The sequence below is a fragment of the Sebastes umbrosus genome, chromosome 2 (assembly GCF_015220745.1).
Source record: "Sebastes umbrosus isolate fSebUmb1 chromosome 2, fSebUmb1.pri, whole genome shotgun sequence".
Lineage (NCBI taxonomy): Eukaryota > Metazoa > Chordata > Actinopteri > Perciformes > Sebastidae > Sebastes > Sebastes umbrosus.
In genome coordinates this window covers 28,357,913-28,381,632 of record NC_051270.1, presented here as the reverse complement: position 1 = coordinate 28,381,632, position 23,720 = coordinate 28,357,913, and the positions used below count along the sequence as shown (strand labels likewise).

At 39.4% G+C, this 23,720-nt stretch overlaps 2 protein-coding genes across 6 annotated transcripts in view; one reads left to right on the top strand and one right to left on the bottom strand.

The window, feature by feature from the left end:
* Window positions 1-201: 201 nt before the first annotated feature.
* marveld3 (MARVEL domain containing 3) lies at window positions 202-5,202 on the bottom strand. 2 transcript variants are annotated; one of them, XM_037756420.1, is made up of 4 exons: window positions 4,756-5,202; window positions 2,715-3,035; window positions 2,479-2,576; window positions 202-1,079 (listed from the first exon to the last, which is right to left on the bottom strand). In XM_037756420.1, the coding sequence occupies exons 2-4, from the start codon at window positions 3,023-3,025 to the stop codon at window positions 469-471; spliced, it is 1,020 nt and encodes a 339-aa protein (XP_037612348.1). In that variant the 5' UTR covers window positions 3,026-3,035; window positions 4,756-5,202; the 3' UTR covers window positions 202-468. The 2 variants fall into 2 exon arrangements, with proteins under 2 accessions (XP_037612348.1, XP_037612352.1); XM_037756424.1 differs by having other exon boundaries at window positions 4,816-5,202.
* A 3,658-nt stretch (window positions 5,203-8,860) lies between these two features.
* The window catches only part of usp10 (ubiquitin specific peptidase 10), a 30,307-nt gene continuing 15,447 nt past the window's right edge, over window positions 8,861-23,720 (top strand). The window contains exons 1-5 of one of the 4 annotated variants that reach the window (XM_037756209.1): window positions 8,861-9,229; window positions 17,667-17,735; window positions 18,655-18,700; window positions 19,113-19,172; window positions 22,438-23,673. In XM_037756209.1, coding sequence (XP_037612137.1) covers window positions 9,209-9,229; window positions 17,667-17,735; window positions 18,655-18,700; window positions 19,113-19,172; window positions 22,438-23,673 — 1,432 coding nt within the window. In that variant the 5' untranslated portion in view covers window positions 8,861-9,208. Of the gene's footprint in view, window positions 9,230-17,666; window positions 17,736-18,654; window positions 18,701-19,112; window positions 19,173-22,434; window positions 23,674-23,720 lie in introns of all 4 variants that reach the window. The other 3 variants (XM_037756201.1, XM_037756224.1, XM_037756216.1) reach the window with 3 other exon arrangements.

Sequence of the window (23,720 nt, the reverse complement as noted above, 5' to 3'; positions counted from 1 at the left end):
ACATATCAGACAATATTATTCTTAGTTGTTGTTTGTCTCTGCCACACAATGGTGTTCAAGAAAGAATTAATAAATATAAATAATAATAAACAATAGTATTTCTGGCAATCAAATGTTTCCTCTATCTGCCTTTTAATTGAATTATATTATAATTATATATGAAATGATTATAATTAAATAAAATAATGAATGAAAAATTGGTAATAATATTACACCATTTGAGTTGTTTATTATAGCTTTATAGTAGATGTAACAGACACAGTACACAGGTATGTAAACTGGAGAAGTAGTAAGAGTAAAAAAGTATTCTAAAAAATAAAATAAAATAAATCCTTCAATGTATAAAAAGTGGATAAAAAGCTGATTCTGAGTGAATACACAATAACACCTGATGTAACAAAAAAGAAAAACGTCGCAGGGATTTCTAATCAATCCCACTTTTGTTCAGACATGCCAAGGAGAAAAGTCTTACAAATTATTGTCTTCATTTGTCCGGTTTGTCTTCAGCTCCCGTACTGACTTGAAAGCTCTGACAGCTAACACCGCGCCAAAGATGAAAACAAACACCCCCAGCACCGCAAAGAGACCTGCCGCTATATCTGCACCGTGGAACTGGCACTCAAAGCCCTTGTGCCCTTTGCTCTTGTACATCTGCTCTCTCTCCGTACAAATGGGGTTGTTGTAGGTCTCCTTCAGCTTAATAAAGAAGAAGGCCAGTGCGGGGATGTAGCCCAGGCCGATCAGGAAATTCACCAGAGCCTCCCCCAGCAGCACGGGGGGCCAGCGGTAAGGCACCCTGAAAATCCCCAGGGCAAGCATGACACAGGCGTAGATCATTAAGACCCCACCGCAGGCCATGGTGAAGACGTACGGGGGGCGCTTGAGCTCATGGAACAGCCGATCCAGCTCCTTCACCCTGTCTGCGTCGGCTCCCTCGAAGGCGTTGGCTCCACCAAAGTGATAGTAGTAGATTCCACCGAGGCTGGCCAGGTCACGGTAGCCCCCGTTGTTGCTGTGCGGCACTCCGGCACAGATGACGAGAAGCAGATTCACAAACACCTCCATAAGTTGGCAGAGACCTGGGATATAAACACAATACTGACATTAAAGTATAGCAACGTGGTGAGACTAGAGCTGGAATGATGAGTCAATGTATTTTAATCTTTTTTTTAAATCAAAAATGTCAAATATTTGCTTTAATTTAATTGAATTTGGACTCATGAAGTACTGTATGTTTAATGGGTGATTAAAAAGCAGAAATACATTTAAAAAAAAAATGATATTACATTTTATATTGTCTAATATATTAGGGGGCCATCCAGGGACGGATTTAGCAATTTGAGAGCCTCGGGCAAACCCTGTCTTGCTTTACTTTTCACCCTTTCTCTTACTGGGAATGTTGGTATTGGGAGTGGTGGAGGAAGTAGGCTACTCAAAATGTATTTTCTGAAGTAAAAATGTTTACTATTAATAGTAAAACTATTAATATCGCACGGTAAAAGTCCTGCATTCAAATGTTTATTTCAAGTGAAGAGTGAAGGAGGTATTATCAGCACAATGTACTTAAATTTACATAATGTCTGTTTAAGGTGGAGCTTTCAATTCTAATATAATGCTGGATAGTTTGATGAATAATAACTAGGTCTGTCAAAGTTACCAGAAAATAATAATGCAAATTAGTTTTAACGCCACTAATTTATTTAACGCATTCGATCTTTTGGAGGTTGTAACAGGCTCAGTTTTAAAGCCAGAGTGAAGATACTAGTATTGTAAACTAGAAAACCTATACTAGCTTGACGAGAAGGAGGTTAAATAACACTCCAAACTTGTGCTAAATTTTGGCGAGGAAAAACTGGCATGGCCATTTTCAAAGGGATCCCTTGACCTCTGACCTCAAGATATGTGAATGAAAATGGGTTCTATGGGTACCCACGAGTCTCCCCTTCACAGACATGCCCAATTTATGATAATCACATGCAGTTTGGGGCAAGTCATAGTCAAGTCAGCACACTGACACACTGACAGCTGTTGTTGCCTGTTGGGCTGCAGTTTGCCATGTTATGATTTGAGCAAATTTTTTTATGCTAAATGCAGTACTTAGTAGTATTAATCACGATTAAATATTTTAATCGATTGACAGCCCTAATAATAATGCATCATATTTTAATTATTATATTTTGAGTCCAATCTGAAACTGCAACGTAACCAGTAACATTTATCTGTCAGATAGTAGAAGTACACAGTAAGAAATAGGCCTATACACATGAGTTGCATATTTTTGTATTTATTTCGGCGTACAATGAGGTGGAATAGTAGCACGATTCAATAGTTTTCATATCTATCTAAACATAATAAATCTATAGTTGTTTGGGGCCCTTTTAGTTGGCCATCCTTAACAAATTCTAGAAATTGAAACCTGACGAGCATGCACTTTGATTGTAAACCAACATTTCACAGAAGAAGAATAAATATACTTGCCTCTGCTGGTTAAGACGTATCTGAGATTGTACAGAGCTTGTCTGTGTTCTTGCTCGTAATACTCCCCTGCAGGCTCATACACTGACGCGTCTCTGGACCTACAAGGACAATACCACAGAATTAATTCCATCTTTACAAAACGTCATTTGACATTCAAATGTAACCATGCCTCGGATGGTAAAAAGTGTGTGTGTGGAAGACATGATAGTGAGTGCAGAGACTATACTGTCCCTTACAGTCTTGAGGGTCCTTCGTGGTCTCTGTACGCAGGTTCCTCATGAGTGGCAGTTGTCACGTCCCTCTGTCTGTTTTGTTTGGCCCTCCTGTCACCAGCAGGGCCTCTCTCGTCCACATCTCTCGGCTTTTGGTGGCGACCTCTGCCATCGTATGACTGCTGGTCTCCATTGTGTGAGTAGTCCCTGTCCCTGTCCCTGTCCCGATCCTTGTCCCGGTCCCTGTCCCGGTCCCGGTCCCGGTCCCTGTCCCGGTCCCTGTCCCGATCGTACACATCACTCCCCTGGTGGTGGTGTCTCCCCCTCTGTGGCATTTTCCTCTGCCTACAAAAGAAGATGATGGACATGAATGCTATTACAGACCCTCATAAACAAAGTGGATAGTTGGCTTGTGTCCCTCTAACTGCCACTGAGGACAGTAAAGCAGCACGGAGGATTATTTAATGAAGATTAACGGCTGGCTGAGGTGATGGACCAAAGAAGAAGAAACTCTGAACCGTACTAAAAACTTGTGTATAAGTGATCTTGTGACAAATGTTACACACTTAAATATTGATTTGGTTGAAATGTCCAGCAAAAATATATATGTTAAACTGTGTCACAACTTTTATGGTGATGTTTTCCAACACAAGAATCTAGATGTACCTGAATCCCGGGTATGTATTAAAGACATATTTAGTAAGCACTTATCAGAAAATAAACAAGATATTATGTGGCTTGTATCAGATGGCAGACCAGCCGTTTTGGCGGTGGTAAAGTGGAGTTGCTTTGTTAAAACGATAACTGTTATGAAGATGAAACACTTAATTCTGGAGGTCTAGAGGTGTATGGGGAAAAATGGCAAGTGAGGGTTTTACTATTAATGTGAACTATAATGCAGTGATGCATTGGGGTTTTTTTTCTTGAAAATCTGCCCAAGTTGCAGAATAAATTATATTGGATGATAAAATGTACAATTGTAACAAAAATATAGAAGACAATGTGTGCAGTGGTCCTTCACCAAGTCACCGTCTCTACTTTTCATACTAATTATAACTGAACTGAAAAGACAAAGAGCACTTAATAAAATTGTAGCTTTCTGTATATTGTGGGCACTTTTTACTCCTCTGTAAAATGTCCTCTTTTTTTTGTTTTCTTTTGTACTCAATAAAGCATTACAACTATTACCTCAATTATTTTTTTTATTGAAGAACAAAACACTGTGACTTGCACACTTTGCTAATGTATGTAGTATGTTTATAATTTAGATATTTTATGCTAGTTGTAGTAGTCGGGTATACAGTAGTTATAGTGTATTCCAATATTCTTCATATTTTGTATTCTTTGGATATTTGGGATCAATAAATTACATCTATCTATCTATATCGTTTTTTTTCCTTTTGTTTTTCCTTTATTTGGTATTACTCAGATATTTACATAAACATACTTAATTAGATACAAAAATGAAGTTAACCAACATTTCCACTTTTTACAATGAAATTATAGAACATACAAATACAACATGGGGTGCTTTTCATGTGAAATAAGTTAAAATAAATAATAATAATAATAATAATAATAATAATAATAAAAGAAATTACATTTAGAAAAAAGAAAAATTAAACAAAAGAAGGGCGTTTTGGGGAAATATACTTTTTCCACTCCTATCCATCTATCTATACTACTATGGATATATTTAATCTATCTATCTATCTATCTATCTAAGTGACGGGCCAAAGACAGAGAGAGGCTTCTTCAGTTGTAAAGTGGCTAGTAGGAAAAAAGGTGGTGATGACTTTGGGGCTCATAAATTCCAGTAGGAAGGTATGAAATGTTTACCTATGAGGAGCATTAAGTTAGCAAACTAAATCAGACTTTTAACATGATGCCTTTATTTCAACATGCGAGCCCAGAGCACATTCTAGTGAAAGGCCCACAGTTCATAGCAGCTGCTTTTCCTCCCTGTTGAGAAGTTCATCCTGTGTTTAGAGTTCATGTTTTAACATAAAGTAAAGTGTTTCTAGGGTCGTGAATAATACAAAGACACATTATTAGTATTTCCTACCTTTTTGACTCCGTACGCAATCTCAGTTTTTGTTTATGCCGAGAGGAAAGAACAGCCTACCTGTCTCAGCTTCCTGTTTGAGCTGTCCTCCTCCTACCTGTGCTGTGCCACGCCCATTATAGTTTACAGCTCATTTATAGTAAAAAATAAAATAATAGTGACATTTCTACTGCTAATATAACGTTTCAGGCTTATTTCCCCCCTTTATAGTAGTTTACAGTGTGTTGGGTGCATGCATTATGTAGGTCTGTGTGTGGAATTGTACTGTACTGTACTGTAAGTTGACTTTATTGTATTTATAACAGACTAAACTGGACAAATACATTTAATTTCCTGCTCAGTTTGACTCTCATATACTGCAGGACACATGCAGCTTCACTGCTGCTCAATAAAAACCGGAAACTGTGCAAAAAACAGTCGGTTTCAGTCGTGCTCAACTTCCAAAAACACAAATTTTTGCGACTCATGCCTCAACCCGGACGTGAACGCACACAGCGCACGCGGTCACGCTTCAACCTCGTGAAGCTCGTGCCGCGACATCACGTTCAGCATTTCCGCTGAAGCTTACATTTCAAAATAAAATATCACATAAAAAAGTGTGACTTCCATGTGATCAATGAGGTCATTCTTAGACCCTTTGTGAAAAAAAGACTTAATAATCTAGGCCTAATTATTTTTACTTATATATCTATTTTTTGTATATATGTTCTTCCTGTATCTATACTGGCTTATTTTATATTAATATTAGGTTTATTAAGTTTCTTTGTTCCGAGAATGTTATTATTGGGGACGTTTGTGAATGTTTGTTCTGTTGTTTCAAAATGAACAAAAAAATAATAAATATAATATTGAAAAAAAATGATAACCTAGGCCTAAATTAGATCATTGTCGCCTTGTTTGACAGTATTAATGCTGGACCATTGAACTTCTAGCTGGGATGCACATTAAACACCAGGATCCAAGATCCAGTTAACCATTTATTCAGAGAGGATAATGGGTGGAGGTTGAAGGATGGATAAGGGATGAAGATATGGATGTTGATGATTTTTATTATTAATGCATCGGCTTCTTAAAGGTGAAAGACTTTAACATTCTCCATCCAGAACTCAATCTGACTTTAGCTCACAGGTAAGTGGCCTATATTACACCGCTCCAAAACAGTACCAGGATTGGGTTGGCAGCATGGTCTCAAACAAATGGATTTGTGCAAACAATTTGCTGGTGTGGCAGCATGGTCTCATTCAAAAGGGATGTAAACAGAACACACCCAGCCTTTACATAGCCTCCCCTTCTCTAGACTCCTCGGTGATTAAGGTGACTCTGCTCCCTCTACCTGGTCTCACAGGATTGACTGCAGGCTTGAGACTTTAAAACACTTTGTTTGCATTTATGCAAAGTAATGATTTTCTCATTTCAAGCAAAGCACTTAAGCTCGCAGCTTTGTCATTTCTGTCTCAACCTCCATTCTGTTTTAGTCCTGTAATAATGTTGTATGTTGATATTTGGGCTGCACAATGGTTAGTACTGTCGCCTCACAGCAAGAGGGTCACAGATTAAAACCCAGTTTAGGGGCCCTTCTGTGTGGAGTTTGCATGTTCTCCCTGTGTAAGCTTGGGTTTTCTCCGGGTTCTCCGGTTCCCTCCCACAGTCCAAAGGCATGCAGGTTTAATTGTTGACTCTAAATGTCCCGTAGGTGTGAATGTGAGTGTGAATGGTTGTCTGTCTCTATGTGTCAGCCCTGTTATAGTCTGGCGACCTGTCCAGGGATCAGATATTACAGATAATGGACGGATAATGAATTTTGCATATTTACATTTGCACATTTACTACCTCTTTTTTTTTATTTAAAAACAAAACATTGTAATTTGCACACTTTGCTAATGTATATAGTATGTTAATCTATGTTCACATTTTAGATTTTTTTATGCTAGTTGTAGTAGTACTATTACAATATTCTTTATATTGTGTATTCTATGGATATATCTATCTATCTATTTATCTATCTATCTATCTATCTATCTATATTTCTATCTATCTATCTATCTATCTTTCTATCTATCTATCTATCTATCTATCTATCTATCTATCTATCTATCTATCTATCTATCTATCTATCTCTACTACTAGTTGTGATAAACTCAAGCTGCAAGAGAAATAAGGTCCCTCCACTTCCTCTAACGTTACTTTAGGAGCCAGCAATCATTGTATATTACCAGTGGTCATAATAAACCCCCACTGCATGGAGCCACACCAAATATGGCAGCTTTTTTTTTTTTGCACAAGGCTGGATTTCCAGAAAATAATGATGGGACTTCAGGGGCCCATAAAGCCCTGGGCCAACTGTCAAATTCTGTTTGGAAATATGACCAATTAAAAACAATTTCAACTGATATGATAGGTCAGTTGATAGAGTCAGGTGCTGCTTTTTACCTGATCTTGAAGCCATGTCTGAAGGAAGGTACCCTGTCCGTGTGTCAAACAACAGCATACAGGCATTGCATTAACATCTGTCTGTATGCGTTACATTAACGCACATCTTTGGGACTATACATTCCTTGCACAATCTTGCACATTTCTGCACAAATCTACCACTTCTAAAAACTGCACAGCTCTTACATTGGAATTAAAATATATAGTACATATTTTTATTGTAATTTTCTTCTATATTTAAGTTTTTTTTATTTTTACAATACTTTTATTTTTTTATCCACTTTCTCATACTATGTTTATGTTATGCAACAATACACCAAAGTAAATTCCTTGTATGTGAAAACCTACTTGGCAATTAACCGGATTCTGATTGAACACTTAAGCAGTCATACAACGACAATAACACTCTAACATCAAAATATCCACTGCAGCGTTATAGATAATAATTTACAGTCGTTAATGCACATTTTTTTGTAATATGAACATATCATCTGTCACTGTCACTGTATATATATATAATATATATAAATCCTACTCATTGAACATACAGTATATAGATGTCTTCATGTCTGTATATACTACATAATCATCCAATCCATGTATATCCATTCAGTATTATTTCTTTTCACTATTTGTATTGTTTACAACTTCCAGATGACTTGCCTCCATCTATGCCACACGGATCAGCCACAGGGCGCAGAAGGTGATTGCTGACCCCTCCTACCTTGCTAGTTGTCTCTTCCATCTCCTTCCTTCTGGAAGGAGATTTCAGAGTCTGTGGTGTAGGACATCCCGCCTCAGGAACAGCACGTACCCTGATGCTATTAGGCACCTCAACTATAATGCATAGGCTCTTTGCAGGAGGAAATTCAGCTCCAGCCAACACGCACTTAGGAATGTTCTGCACTAGACACTTTAGGGGAAGTTGCAGTAGCACAAGGCTCTTCACAGTATTTTAGCATTTTAGGATTTTCTTGGTCTGAATGATTGTATAAATTTAGATGATTTTCTCCTATGTACACTATGTTTTTTATATGTGTGTGCTTTTGTCTTTTGTCTGTTTTTAATGAGCGCTGCACCAAAACAAATTCCAATCAACTGTAGGTTGACATGGCAATAAAAGTATTGATTGATTGATTGTATACAGACATTCTATTTATTTGTATTATTGTATTCTTGTTTTATTGTTGGTCTTTATTTCTCCTTGTCCTGTTCTTCCTATTCTGTGTAAGTACATTGGGAGAGCTGCATAAAACCAGATTCAAATTCCTTGTAAGTATGTTCTTGGCAAAATAAACCGGATTCTGATTCACTGATTATTTCAATGTGATAATAACTGTATGAAAAAAATCTGATATTCAAGCCCTTTATTGTCATTGTGTAGTACAACGAAATTAGATTGTGACAATCCCATAGGTGCTAAAAAAGATAATACAATAAAAAAAGAGATAGTGCAATATAAATATAAAAATTATAAAAGATAATACAATATAGAATATAAAAATACAATATGCATATTGCTGAGATGACAGTTTTGCCAGATTACATTATATGTGTTGTTCCATGTGCACCCCAAAAGGTCACAGACTCACAGTACATCACTTGAGGAGAGGGGATTATCTATCATTAATAGATGAAGCCTTTTATTGTGAAGTCCGGGGAGCAAACCACCACCGGAAGTGTTTGCCTCTACTCCCTCGGAGCTCACGCTGCCACTACAACCAACCGACCGACCGCGCGCTCTGCTGTGCTGGCTACTAGCTTAGCAACGCGAGGAGAGGAAGAGGCTCGAGACGGACAGAAATGGCGGTTGACGGCGAGGCGAGAAGCATGAAGTGCTGATTGCATTTACATGGATCAAAACCTCACACCACTGCTGCCAGGACAACGTTAGGAACAATGACGTCGAAGTAGGACACCTCTTGTTAACGGTCTTTACAAACCTACAACACCTGAAACCCGGAGAGTTTGTCATCTAATCGAGGAACATCTCACCGGAGAGAGAGAGAGAGAGAGAGAGAGCATGGCGTCTCACAGCAACCAGGTAGCTATGAGCTAACGGTAGCCTGCATGACAACCAACTCACACTGCTGCTGCTGCACCATGTAACCTCATTTATACACCTTTATTTAAACAACCTACGAGCTAAAATAGTGCCATAGTGTAGCAGACATTTAGTCATGTGTGTGTTGTTTATTGAAACATCTAACTAGTCGTGCTTGTCATTGAAAATGTAAAAGTGCTTGCTAATGCTCCTCCTTAAGCCTCATTGAAACACAACCAGCATGGTAGCTAACAGGCCTCTAGTAGTCCTCCATTCATATGATCCACAGACTATGACTAAGACTATGTTCAGCTAGATGACACCAGAGTGTGCTTTAATGTTATGTTAGTGACACTTTAGGTGTGGTATCTCATTAGTGACATGTGTTATTTGGCAGGGTACAGTGAAAAGTGCTGCGTGTCTGCATGGCCCACCTGCTCTCTGTAGTGCTGCAGCAGGCCTTCCTCACAGCCCCCAGCGCACATTGTCATTACTGATATTAACCGCACGTTAGTTTAGCCTCTGGGCGAGTTAGGAAGCATAATTGTGTGCATATTTTGCGGTGTGATCATTATGAGTCAGGATATATAACAATGTCTTCACTTAGCTTGTAGCAGGCTAACAAGCTGTGCACAGATGGTGTGGTGGTTGCACACTGTGCAGGCAGGCAGTCCGCTAGCTGGTGGGCTAACATTCAAATGCGACAGTGTGTGGGGCCTTCGTTTGATAGCGTTTAGATTTATTTGTTATGGAAATGATTTAAAGACAGGATTGAGCTGATGAAGTGTGCTGTTGCACTGCTAGGCTCCATGTGACTTAGATTGTAGCGAACTTTGGTGTCATTTCTGAGGAAGTTAGCTAGCATGTGGGGAAGGCCCATTTTTTGAAGTCTAGCTGAAGCATGCAGGCATGCTCAGGTCTGACTAGTTATTGAATCAATTAAAGTTTAACTTGGAGACTAAATCTGCACAATTAAAGTTGAACTTAAAGATGCGGGATACATGTTTTCACAGAGTTCAAACTCTGACTGAACACACCTACTGTAATGACTAAAAGAAACCTAGTTAAATTCTCCATGCTTTCACACTTCTTCCTGGCCTCAAAATTGAGTGTTTCTATTGGCTCACTCACTGTTCAGCAAAATGAAAGCTTTAGGGGGAAAAACCTGCTTCAGCTTCTTTCAAACAGGGCAATTTAGCTCTTTCACGTTTTTGGCCTGTGAAAGGAATGATGGGGCATTTATTGTCACATGCTGTATAAATGGCATAGAATGAATAGCATAATACTATGTTAGGGTAACCCTAACCCTTTTCTGCAATATATTCACTTTTTAACAGTCTCTTCTGCACTATATTCACTTTTTTTAATAGTCCTGTATCACAGTTGTTACCCTGCACTATATTCAGTTTTAACAGTTTTCTTCATCTCCTTGTATTTTTATATCTGGCATATTTTTTTGTACTTTGCACTACTAACTTTTTTACTGCCTTTTTACTAACATGTTTTGCACTATGGAACTGTGATGCTGGAAACTTGAATTTCCCTCGGGATCAATAAAGTTACTATCTATTTATCTATCAATAATAATAATGTAAAAGTCTGTAAATATAGACAGGCTCATTAAGAGTTGACCAGTTTCCTCGGGCAATTGGATTTGGACCCTTACCAACTATTTTGTTTGGTCTGGTTGCCCCATTTGGCAACCATTTTTCCAGTATTACAAAAACTCCTTTTAATGTGTTTTAAAATGTTGTATGAAAGTGTTGGTGTCCCATTGATTTGGTCTGTGAGAAATGAAAAATAACACAAAAAGAAACGCTCAAATCCAAGACAGTCAAATCCAAAGGAAAAAAAAACTTGATAAACAGGCGATGCAGCCAAATAATCACAGGCAGTAACGTTACACACCAGCAGCAAAAACAGGCATCGCTCTATTGAGTATGAACTTAGCAAAACAGGTCGTTCTGGAAATACTTATGAACACTCGTCTCTGTTTCTGCATCTGCAGATAAAATACAGCTCTAATCTGACAACTAAGTGAAACAGTGGACTGCAATGTTCTGTTTATGGTAATTTATCCTTGCAAATGTGCCACCTGAAAGTACTATGCTAACATCTCTGTTATTATATTGTCTAATTTATAAAGTTGAGCCACTGAGAGAGATTACACTGGATAAATGATTTTTCCTTTTAGGCAATCGTTTGTTATAACACAATAACGTCCTACAGAGGGGCAGTAATACATTTAGGCAACAAATATATTTCCTGACATTCAAGAAGGCCAATGCAGGATTTTAAGAGGAAAATATGCGTTAAAACTATCCTTTAAAAACTGGCTTGTGAATGTCACATTTAAACATAAGCATAACAGTTATTTGTTCACTTTGGTTGTTTAGTTTTGACAGTTAATTATGAAACAGTTTGTCAGCAGTTTGTGGTGAACCACTGTAGATGTAGGTATTGATGTTAGGCTTTCCCATTGTCGTCTTCACCAAATTAAGAAAAAACCTACTGAACTTAACCTAACCTCATTGACATTTAAGCTTATTGGTTTAGTTCAGACATCTAGACGCTGTGGCATTTGTTGCCTGTGTAGCTACAACATGTTATAGCTTATGCCTCAGAAATGTGTTGTATTCCAAAAACTGTTAAAAACACATAAAGGAACCATACATTGCATCCAGGTGACGTTTCTTTATTACGCTGAACATGGCAACTGTAGTTTATTCCTTTCAGTTCATGAAATTAGGAAAGCGTGTTCATTTTAATAAGAAATAAGTCACCCAAGGGAATGGTATGTCTCTTAAGTGCTTTTGCAACTTGAAACTATTATTGCGACATCCTCCTTATTTTTGTAATGTCTCTGTTTTGTTCCGCCAAAGCATAAATCTGTGAGTGGGATGGTAATCCTCACCACCCCCCCTTGGGAAAACTACACACTGTTTGCACAAACAAATCAGACTATCATCCGAGTTGCCCAAAGTTTTTAGCTCAGTCAAATGCACACAGAATGGAAATGCACTAGACGTGTAGTTACAAATTCAATAACTTTACTCTAATCAGGCTGTTTAAGTCCACACCAAAATGTCTCAACAACTATTGATTGGATTGTCATTAAATTTGGTGCAGACATTCATGGTCCCCTTAGTATGAATCCTAACATTTTGGTGATTCCCCAACTTTTCATCCACACACATAATCAACAAGACTTATGTAAAATCCATAAGTGAATTCCCAGCAGCTGCAACTATAAATGGTAAATGGACTGCATTTGTATAGCGGCGTTCTACCTTACCAGACAAAGCGCTTTACAATTGTTCTTTCATTCACCCATTCACACCATTCATACACCAATGGTGGCTGTACTTTGAGAACTTTTACCATTAGCACGTCACACAAACATGCTAAATGTTAACATTTTATCATTCCATCTGTAAGCATGCTAAGATGCTAGCATGCTACTTACTACTGCAATCTTGCAGTACACAAAATTAGGGCTGCAACTAACGATTTTCATTATCGAATAGTCTATCGATTATTTTCTCAAGTAATTGATCGGTCTATAAAATGTCAGGAAACAGTGACAATTCCCAGAGTCCAAGGTCTTCCAATGTCTTTTTTTTGTCGGACTAACTGTCAAAAACCCCAGGATATTCAGTCAAGTAGAAAAACAGAGCCTGGAAACGGTGACATTTTGGTGCATTATTGCTTTTAATAAGTAACATAAACTATTAATTGATTATCAAAATATTTGCTGATAAATTTTCTGTCAATCAACTAATCTTTGCAGCTCTACACGACATTGATTATGCCACACAATGGTGGCAGAGAGCCCTTTAGGAGCCACCCTACTTATGTCAATGAGAGTAGACTCAATATTAGAAACACTTTGCAGTATAACATAGCCTAATAAAATTCAAGATTCACTGATCACTGATTCAGGATCACTACAGCCTCCTCTCGAAAACAATTTTGATGAAAATTGAACATTATTATAACATATAGTATATAAAGTAGAATGTGTTGCAGGGCTCTGGTATCGCGCTGCTCGATGTATATAGTATTGTTACGATACTGACATTTTTAACATTGGTACAATACCTTGAAAAATATCGATATTCAATACTGTTTTCGATAACTGAGAAAAACTGACATGTGTGCCAACTTGCTGTCGGAGAGAAGAGAGCAGAAAGCGCAGCTGGTACCTTCATTATCGATACTGTGGAAAATGAGTATTGAAAACGTTTCAAATATTTAGTGTCATGTATCGATACAGTCAATCTAACTTGTACCTAACGGTGCTAGTTGTCCTCGGGATAATTAATATCGGGTTGGGGGGTTGAAATTGTCATTTCAATATCATTTTGTCTTTCAAGCCCTAGCAGGTTCAAATAACTTTAACAATTCAGATTAATTAAAAATAAATAAATGGTCAGCTTATTGCTAACATATGAATGAATGAAGGTGTGACTACATTGTTGAATCGCTGAGCTGCTTTTGTGTGACAGCACCTGTCTTCTAGCCGAATAAATGACAAGGATTCCTGTCTTCCACTGTCATACTCCGCTCTATTTCATGCTTTGTAATCGTATGTCACCCTATTACTACATCACACCAATATGCAGGCACAGGCATGCTCTGGAGATTCATTGAAAACTAGTCTGACCTTATTTGTAGTGGTGGTGCAGCATTTTCATGCTCAGCCAAGTTGTCCATTAATAACTCTGCATACCAGTTTAAGAGCAGCACAGTAGTGCTGGCCGTATCCTCCGTTATGGTGAGAGTGCTCAGATTGTTTGAGCAGCATTCAGTTTTTGGGGATATTGTGGCCGGGATCTTGTAGAAAAGAAGTGGTTTGTATGTGTAGTCGGATCACTTTGGTAATCAAAAGTGTTCATACCGATTTATCTGTTTCACTGATGATTGTTTCAATAATGATTGTATAACAAAATCAATGTCTGGTCACTTGTTGTTTGTCTTTGTACTTGAAACTTGAGGGACATAGTATTACTAAAAGTAAGTAAGTGGTAGTAAAGCTAATAAAAAATATACATATTATATTCCAATACTGTTCCAGCCCTGCTCTTTGTTATGCTAGGACCTTCCTATGGCCGAGTGTGTGTGTGTGGTGTCGTCACCAAACTGTGTTGAAATCATACAGATGGCTAATTTGTTGTAATCCTCAGTCCAAACGAACAGCAAGGGAAGCTTAGTGTGGTACGTGTGGCACGCCTGCAGAAAGAAGCAAAGGGACATTCTTTCTGTTGTGATTGTATTAGCCATCCTGAGGCCGTTGGATTATGGCTGGCTGTTTGTCGCTTGTAGTGCCATTTCAGCAATGTGGGCCCTCGCGTGGGGCCTCGTTTGCAAAGAGTTACATATGCTTGAGCTGCACTTTCTTTTCTATGTGCCTCCCCTTTCACGTCCCTCTGTTTATTGCACTGAGAGGATTAACGGCATGGCTAGTGAGTTCATTTCACCTTTTCTCCGTTGCTTTGTGTTTTGGATGTACATGTGGACACTTGGGTGGCACAGTGCAGTGTTCCCCCGAAGGCGTTAAGGGTCATCTGTCAGGGGTGTGTAGCGCCACTACAGTTGATAAAACATATGAAATGTTATTTAATAACTATCATAGCATTGAGTAATAAAGACACTGTTCCACATGAATATGATACATAATGGGAGAGAAGGGTATAGTGATATTGCATCTTGCTATTCAGTTATTTATTTATTTATTTATTTCAATTCTGTCTAGAGCTCACCTTTGTAATTCTTCCTCCCTATCCCAGTATTAATTACAGCGCCAAATGCCTGTTTATCGGCTTGTTGGTGCTCCAATAAATAAGGTTGTCCCCACTCTGTGGGGTGCAGTGGCAGAACTTTTTAGTTAACCTGTTCGATATGAGCACTCAACTCTGATAAAGACTGAATTTACAGCCCATGTGTATATAATAAATTTGGACTTTTGGAGGACTGTGACAATTAACGTTACAGACGATCGAGGGCCCAGCCCTGCGTCGCTCGCTATGTGTGGGTGTTTGAGAGAGATAGAGGGAAGAGAAGATGGAAGGTAATAAAACTTGCACATCAAGATACTCATGGTAGTCTATATTAGTGATGCCAAACCATGACTCTTCTTAGACCACAGACCTCGCTGGCATTTCATCAAATATTACAACACACACCAGGTGCATGAGGCGCATTCCTAACTGGGTGACCGGAGTGGACTCTGAGACAGACTGATATTGATTTCAGCGGCATTGAAAATGTGCTAAAAATCAATGTGTGTGATTTTTATCACATGCATTGCATGCATTATGTCCATGACACCGTGTCCTAACTGGCACTGCGCAGCGCGGTGCGCTGTTTTGAGCCAAACCTTTGTCGGGTTCTGTTTCTATTTATTCCTATCGCTCACTTTGAAAGCGCCGCAACGTACAAGGAACGGCTGATTCATGAAGTTGAAATCAGAAGTTATATGATACCTCCTCCTTTCACTATCAGGAGGAGGAGGGAGATCGCCAGGAGATCACCTGAAAGTTTCCTACTTGTTGCTATATTGTAAGTCATTTTCAGTAAATAGGCGTATCATCAAAATATTAAACGTGTTTTCTGTTTTAAAAGTACAAAAATCGGAAGACAGCAAGTATTACTCACCCAATTTTTAAGTGGTTACGTCTCCAGTCTGATCTCGAGTGCACAGCTGATAAGTACGTGGTTTGTTTACATGCTGTAACGTAACGCGTGCTGTTAGGACACGGTGTCACTCTCTCTGCGGCCGAGTTCTCTCCGTCATTATAGTTGTTGAATTATTCCTGGTTCTGCTTGACCTTGCATTTTACATTCAGTTAAACATAGGGTTGATGATGTTGGAAAGCTAGCATAATTTGAAAGTAGCATCGCCTCACGAGCCTAAACCCTACTCGTCCCCTCGGGGCTCCTTCCAAGGCAGCGCCCCCCGAACACATGCACGAGCACCGCCGCATCGTAACTACTTCACAGAGCGGAGAGAGGACCTCAACTCAACAACGCTACCTCCTGACAAGTAACCGCGGCAGTGCTTCTTTTGGCAGAGTTTTCTCTTCCATTCTCCAGTAAACTTGCGGCGGCGAGGTACTTTGAGTTCAGGCTGGTGCAAGCCAAGAGTAGAGTACGAGCAGGGAGGCATCTGATTTGTTCTTTCGAAGCGGACCGCGAGGCAGTGATTGGTAGACGTTTTTACAGGATTACAGCAGCTACCGATGATGGCTCTTTTCCGGTCCTTTTTCAGAGCTCATAAGAAATGGATCGCTGTTGGGGTGTAAAGACCATTTCAACCAAAATAGTGTTTACTAGATAACATCGTCAACCCTGCCTTTAATGAAAGTGGCGTTATTTGACTCTTGTAATGTGATACATTCAATACGCGTGAGGAGGACAGCTGCCCGCTGTAGTAAAAAAAAAAAGAAGTTAAAAATCTATTTTTGGAAGTTGTAAAGTTGTACCTCAATTACATGAGGTATTAAAGGAACCTCGGTTCTTGTAGATGCAGTGTAACTGAGTTGAAGTTAATTATGGTCAGAAAGCAGGTTATCCCTACATAAATGCAAGTGGTTTACAAAATAACAAACACAATATAATACCTCTGCAGTAAATAATAGTTTGATAACTTTTTGTTTGTGGTGTTACTGAACAAATAACTGTGTCTCTGAGAAATGCAGCTGCTCAGTGTGCAAGCAATCAGTCACCATTGCGGTTATCTGAAGTGATTAATTCATCATTTAATTATTGACAGTTTACTGCTCCAGATTTCCGGTTGACATGAGGACAACTAGGTAGCAGGGACTTTTTGGATCCATGTAGCTTTTAAAATCACAGGCACGCAAGTCAAATGTCTCTAATACAGTATATCTAAGGGGCTCAGACTGCATCGTTAGTTTTATTCTGTCAAAAAAGTACATGTAGTTACGAGCATACATACACCTGCTTTGGCTTGTTTAGGACTCAAAAAACTACTTCACTAAAGCAAACTGAAATCAAATTTGAGCTTTTTGTATACATGGTTTATGTATAACGCTGCATGACTCAGCACTTTACCTTTGCACACAATACCTTTTTAGCGTTGCAGTCTTGGCTGGGTGATGACTGACTGACTAGTAAGAGCTCTTGTACCTAGATATTCAATGAAGTTGCCCTTTGAATCAGTTCCAGTTATGAGGTGGAACGCCATGTCCTTAAGTGTGTATATTATTTGACTTTTCCCTTGATTTGATCTTTTCTTTATATTGATGCATGATCTCAAGTTTTGTGACTCCTCTAATGGCCTTCCAGGCAATTCAAGATCAGTTTCCTAATTTTGAATTTGCATCACAGCAGAAAAAAAAAGGTGAGAAAAGTGGATTTTTAACAACATTGCCTTTCTTTTAAACTAACTAAAACTTTTGATTCCTTCCCACAGTACATCTTCGGGGAATTCAGCCCTGATGAGATCAATCAGTTTTTTGTGACTCCACGATGTTATGTTGAGGTAAGGAGCCGGATCATAATTAGTTTTTACATTAATAAATCATTTACATGGGGGGGGCATGATGGTTGACCTTTTAAGTAGAAGATCTGGCCGCCTCCATTGGTCAACAAGATCTTCTTTGACAGAAAGCAACAGGGTTCAAGGGGAATGTAATTAAAATTTTGACGAACACTAATCTTAATACAGTGAAAACCGCTTATAATGATCACGGTTATGGATCAAAAAGCTTGGGACAGAATCATTCCTATACAAACGCTGTTAAAACAATTTGCTTATAGTAATCAAGTAGCCCGCTTACAGTGTTCATTTTGGGTCTTTTCATACTTGACACAAATGGGAAAACATTTTAAAACTATGTTAGATTAACGTTAATTAAATTTGTTGAGTTTTTTTACTTTACTCCCCTGATACTTTCACTTGGGGACCGTTCCAGCTGGCTACCAACTTGGTTGGCACATAAAAATCATGACGTGAAAAGGAAAGTCGGCTGTGATTGAAGCCGTCCGGCCCTCGTCAAGTGGATTGATAATGCCTGGTTAAGTAAAAAGTGAAACTTTGCAGATCTTCAACAGGCTCTGCGGCAATGTCAAAAACGGCAATGTCCCACCAATGAAATAACGCAACTGTCTGTTTCATTATTTTGTATTCATGTACATATGTCAGTTAGATGGTAAACCGCATAAGAAATGAAGCAGAACAACAAAAATTTGGTAATAATAATCATCCGCTTATAGTGATAAATTTGTCCCGGACAGACATGATCACTAAGCGGTTTTCACTGCACACTACTTTGTAACTGAGGCTCCAGGTTGGCCGAAACATGTTATTACAAGGGCACTACTATTAAGTGACAATGCTCTATGTAATTTTTAGTTGTGTGTTTTTTTAACTCCTAATTTTGCATCTTGCCTCCACACAGCTTCCCCCGTTCAATGACAAAGTCCCATGCGTCAGTCAGTCTTCTGGTACGTACATTTCACATACGCTCAATTGCTAGATAGTATGTTTGTTTTTTTCCTTTTGAAATGTTATAAGCATCAAAAGACTATTCTCGTGGTCTTAGTTGAAATCACTGTAGTGTTTAAAAGCAGGTCTTAAAAATGTAAAATGGAAGCCCAGGCTAAACGGACCTGACTTGCCTGGCAGGGAGATGCTTTTCATGTCATTATTTTTGCATATGTTTACAGTATATATTGTTTAGAATGGTTTACATATCACTGTAGATTTTGTCCATTTTTATTATTTTATGAATAAGCCATTTTCATTCTTTAAATTTCGAGCCACCAAATTGAAAATGTAATAGCAGCCACCTGTCTTTGAAATGGTACCAGTTTGCACATGATATTTGCCTTACCTTGATTTGTATTGATTATTTAGGAAGTTACTGCACTCCTGCTGTACCTTATATTATGGAGTCTATGGGACTGCAGGTTTGCGGTGAGTTGAGGAGTCTGACACCCTGTGGCTTGACTAGCTGTTGTACGTTTGCTGTAAAACTCAAAATCCAGGTTTCAAAAACTGGTGGCTTTCTAAACCTTGCGCCTGTACTCTTTCTCTTGCCTGTTGGTAAAATCTGTAGAGCTTTGCATGCTCAAGATACGATTATGTATCTTATCTTCTCTTGCATTTAATGCATTTTCACCACTGCAGGGCTCTGTACTGCAGTTGAATTAAAATCGGATTGAATTTTCGTATGATTTAACAATCACAGCTTATTTACCAAGGGCATAGTGATGGTTTTATGTGACTGCTAACATGTGTGTACATATTTAGCCTTGCATTGTGAAGGGTTTACTGCTGAATGCATTTTACAGTCATGAAGTGCGATTTCAATAACACTAACAGAAGATCTTCTAATCCCAGTAGAGGAAGTAACTGCTGTTTTCATACCCTCTTAACCCCTTGCACAACATCAGGGATTACAGTCAGCTGGGACACAATGAAAGCCACTCTGATGATTTTTTCTGATTTGCACTTACTAATGTTTCCTGTTTGTTCACCTTTTTTCGCCTCTGCATAATAATTTACTATTTAAGCTGCCTTGCAACACATTTGAACTAAAAAATGATGTTTTGTAATGATGACATACATTTGTTTGTGTACATTGTTGTTCTACATTTTAAGGAGTTAGAGACACTTTACAATGATAATATGAAGAGTACTCAACTTTTTAAAAATTATGCATATATACATAATTGATATGCAGTCTATTATGAAAGTTTTCAGACAATTTCAGTTTAGGCATATCTCTAAAATGTATACAATATTTAAATACATTATTTTCCATTCCAACTTCATTTCAGGGACTTTTCAAAACACCACTGAGGACATTTATGAATGGATAAAATTTAAATAAATGAGTTTTCCCAAGTAACGAAGCTTAATTTGGGATAAAATGCTACACCAGCAAGCTATTTGAGGTCTTAAATCAGAAAAAAAAATTATAATATATGTACAAAATTGCCACCATGCCAGGTGGGTAATGCCATACAGGAATGTGTAAGCTAGGGCTGTTATGGCTCTTAATATACCATCATTTGTCTTATTCTGTTTTGTTTGCACACTATATTGCCTCACTTAAATCTATAATAATTATTTGATTAAGTCTATGCAAGCCTACCTTTTTGTTAAAGCTGGGGTAGGTAAGATATTTTTAGTGTCATTGGGGGAAAAAAGTCCATAATAACCCAGGGTTCCTGCTGATCCTTGGGAAGTCTTAAAAGGCATTGAATTCATTAATCTAAAAATAACAGGTAATTTCAGAAGCCCTGTTCAGACCTGGCATTAACATGCCTCAGCTCCATGCAAAGCACCGGAACAAAAACACCGACATGTCTCCGACAGTATGAAAATAATACACTTTGCGTGCCTAGTCTGTAGATATGTAGCCAATAGATAAGGTATATTTTAATAAAATGCAGTTGTACCAACAGAATACAGTAAAGCACAGAGGCCGTTTCCATGCTGTGAGGCAGACAAGCGTTCGCGTCTGCCTGTCTATTCACATGAAGGGCGCAGTGAGACCCCACGGGTCCCAACAAGACGTCAGTTGAGTAGGCAGTCCTTCAGTGTGGCCCGGGACACATTTGTGTACACACTGCTAAAAGAATGTGGCCATATGTGCCCCAGGCCACCTCTGAATGTGGTCTGAAAGATCAGATGTCGATGTGTCCTCAATGCGTCTTGAGTGTGTTCACACCTGTACTTAGAGCTGTGCACTTGTGATCCGATCACTCAGGACGCATGTTAATACCAGGTCTGAACAGGGCTAGAGATTGAGTGTTCCTATACAAATGCACGTGCATGTCCTTTCGGTGAAAGCCTGATTCAATGGCGGAACATCCTGGAGGAAAAGTTGCTATTCCAGCATTGGCAACAGCTGCCTAAACTACAAAGCAACCCTAAAAAAGGAAGACGGATTTATCAAAAAAGAGTCTGACAATATAGGCGAAGCATTTCAGAGAGGAGAAAATGTTGCTAATAGTTTAGCCTTCTGCTAACCTCAGGCAAAGGTTCACGACTGCGTCTAGCAGAAGGCTAAACTATGAGCAACACTTTCTCTCCATCTCTGAAATTGTTCACCGATATTGTGGCTTGTTGCGAGTATGTCATCTCAAAGGGCTTTACAGGCCCACAAGTTTGCAAAGAAAACTGGACGGTAATTCTCATAGAATTGCCGCTATATAACGGCATAAGCATCACAATGATGATCAGTATGATATTGCTTGTATAAAGCGCGTGCTTATGCTTGCCCGTGCTGATTTCTTTGCCGAATGACGCCAAAAATATACTGTTTACCCCAGCTTTAAGTGATTTTTAGATCAAATTTTTATAGGTAATAGTTGCAATGAACCCCCTGTGCCTTGTGACTGTCATTAGCCTGCATTAGTCAGAACTACTAAATACAAACGGATAATAAATATTTTGCTCTTTGTGGCAAAGAGGTTGATTCCTTGTACAAAACAGTTTCGTTTAAATACTATACATTTAAATTGATTTCTATACATTTCACCATATGGAGTACACTGCTTAGCATATGATTCAGACCAAAAAATACTCATTCTTGCCTTTTAATTTGATGAATACCAAAATGTGCAAATTGTCTTTTTAAAAACAAATTCGAATTGGTCATAAAATCACATTTTATAAATAATGTCCACCAGTGATTCTCATGTGGTTTTGCATCAAAACATTTATTGAAATTGTTAAAACAGAAATGCTAATAAAATCAGGGCAAATTATCCAGGACCACATACACTTTACACATACACTTGTCACAGCTTCCCAAGTCTGGCCATTTGATGACTGGATTAGGAAAACAAACAAACCCCAAGACTATATTGTCCCCCCCTCTGCCTAATTGTATATGTTAAATGTTGAATCACTCCACTTCTGGACATGTTGGTAACACTCCTGTGATCCACATAAGCCCAGAAGGAATGTGGTATAGTTGAGCATAGACACAACAGTAGTTGTTGGAGCTAAAAATAGGTCCAGCAGGATTTGTTTCTTTTTATTGGTATGTCTGATCCTGTCAGAGAGCTCCCACGACCCCTTTTGGGTGATGGCTTAGTTGTTCAGAAATAAGGATTTTATAACAAACTCTTCAGCAGAGAGTAAAATACACCAGTTTTTTATATTTAGGCTGTATTTGAAGACAAAACTTTGTGTTTCTAATTGATTGAAATGTTATCTGCAGCAGAAGACTATCAGCGCATTGAGTTTGGTGTTGACGAGGTGATGGACTCCAAGCCTGTTGGGGGAAACGATCCTTTATTCAAGGTGTCGAGCACCCTCAACCCCCAGGCTCCAGAGTTCATCCTGGGCTGCCAGTCGGCCCAGAAGGCCCAACAGACGGCTCCTCCAGCAGATGACGTCCCTGATGATGTCCCTGATGAAACCGACTTCAACTCGCTGGATGGCCCCGACTCGGAGGCTTCAGCAATGGACAATAACCCGGCCTGCCAGGACATGGACCCTGGCGGCCTGGGACAGCGAGAGAGGAAGAAAAAGAAAAAGCGACCGCCGGGGTATTACAACTACCTGGACCCGTTAACTGGCGTCAACACCTGCAGTGCAGCAGATGGGACGCCGATGACGGCACTGGTGAACGGACATGCAATCGGTGGCCCACACCACAGTGCTGAAGATGTGGACATTAAGGCATTTTCGGGGGCTGAACTTTCCACCCCTGGACCTGTCTCCAAGGCAACATCAGAAGCTGCTGTTGCAGCAGCCAAGTTTGCCCCCACATCCACTGCCAATCAGAGGACTTGTGATAGCCCTGATGACTCTTCTTTGGACTTAACAAGTGGAGCTGCCTCTTTATCAGATGGCAACAATGCAACTTCCTCCTCTTCATCCTCCTCTCAAAGCAGAGGGATGACAGAGGGACCGAGGACTGCAGATCAGCAGCCAGATCATTTGGCTCCACAGAGCCCCGAACTTTCAGATACTCCACACAGCCCCCGCTCCAAATCCCCTCTTCCTCCTCCAACTGCTGTGGCCACCCCCCCTGTCGCCACTTCCATTACGACTACTGAACTGGAGGGAAGGGAGCTAGCAGACAGTGGGGTGGCCAATGGGTTGGCAGAGCCTGATACTCCCGTCAGTGCAGACGAACACAAAGAAGACTGTGAGAGTGGGGAGCAGGCTCAGCAGGTCTCCCCAGACTCTGCTGCCCAGTCGGTAGTGACAGAGCAGGCCCATTCGCCTGTGATTCCAGCTGCACCTACTGCCAACCTCCCCAAATCTTGGGCTAGCCTCTTTCACAACTCCAAGCCTCTGCCTGGGGGCCCTCAGGCCTATGTGGAGGTAAAAAATGTTGTGGAAGTTGTGTCTCCCTCCCTCGCCACGCCAGAGCAGCCTGAGAAAGTTGGGGAGGTCAAAGACGGCCCTGTCCACGTTTCAGAGGATCCTATGGCCCCTAAACTTGCAGGTATTATATGAAGATGCATTGTATATCTTGTTGTTTCAGCTTTTACA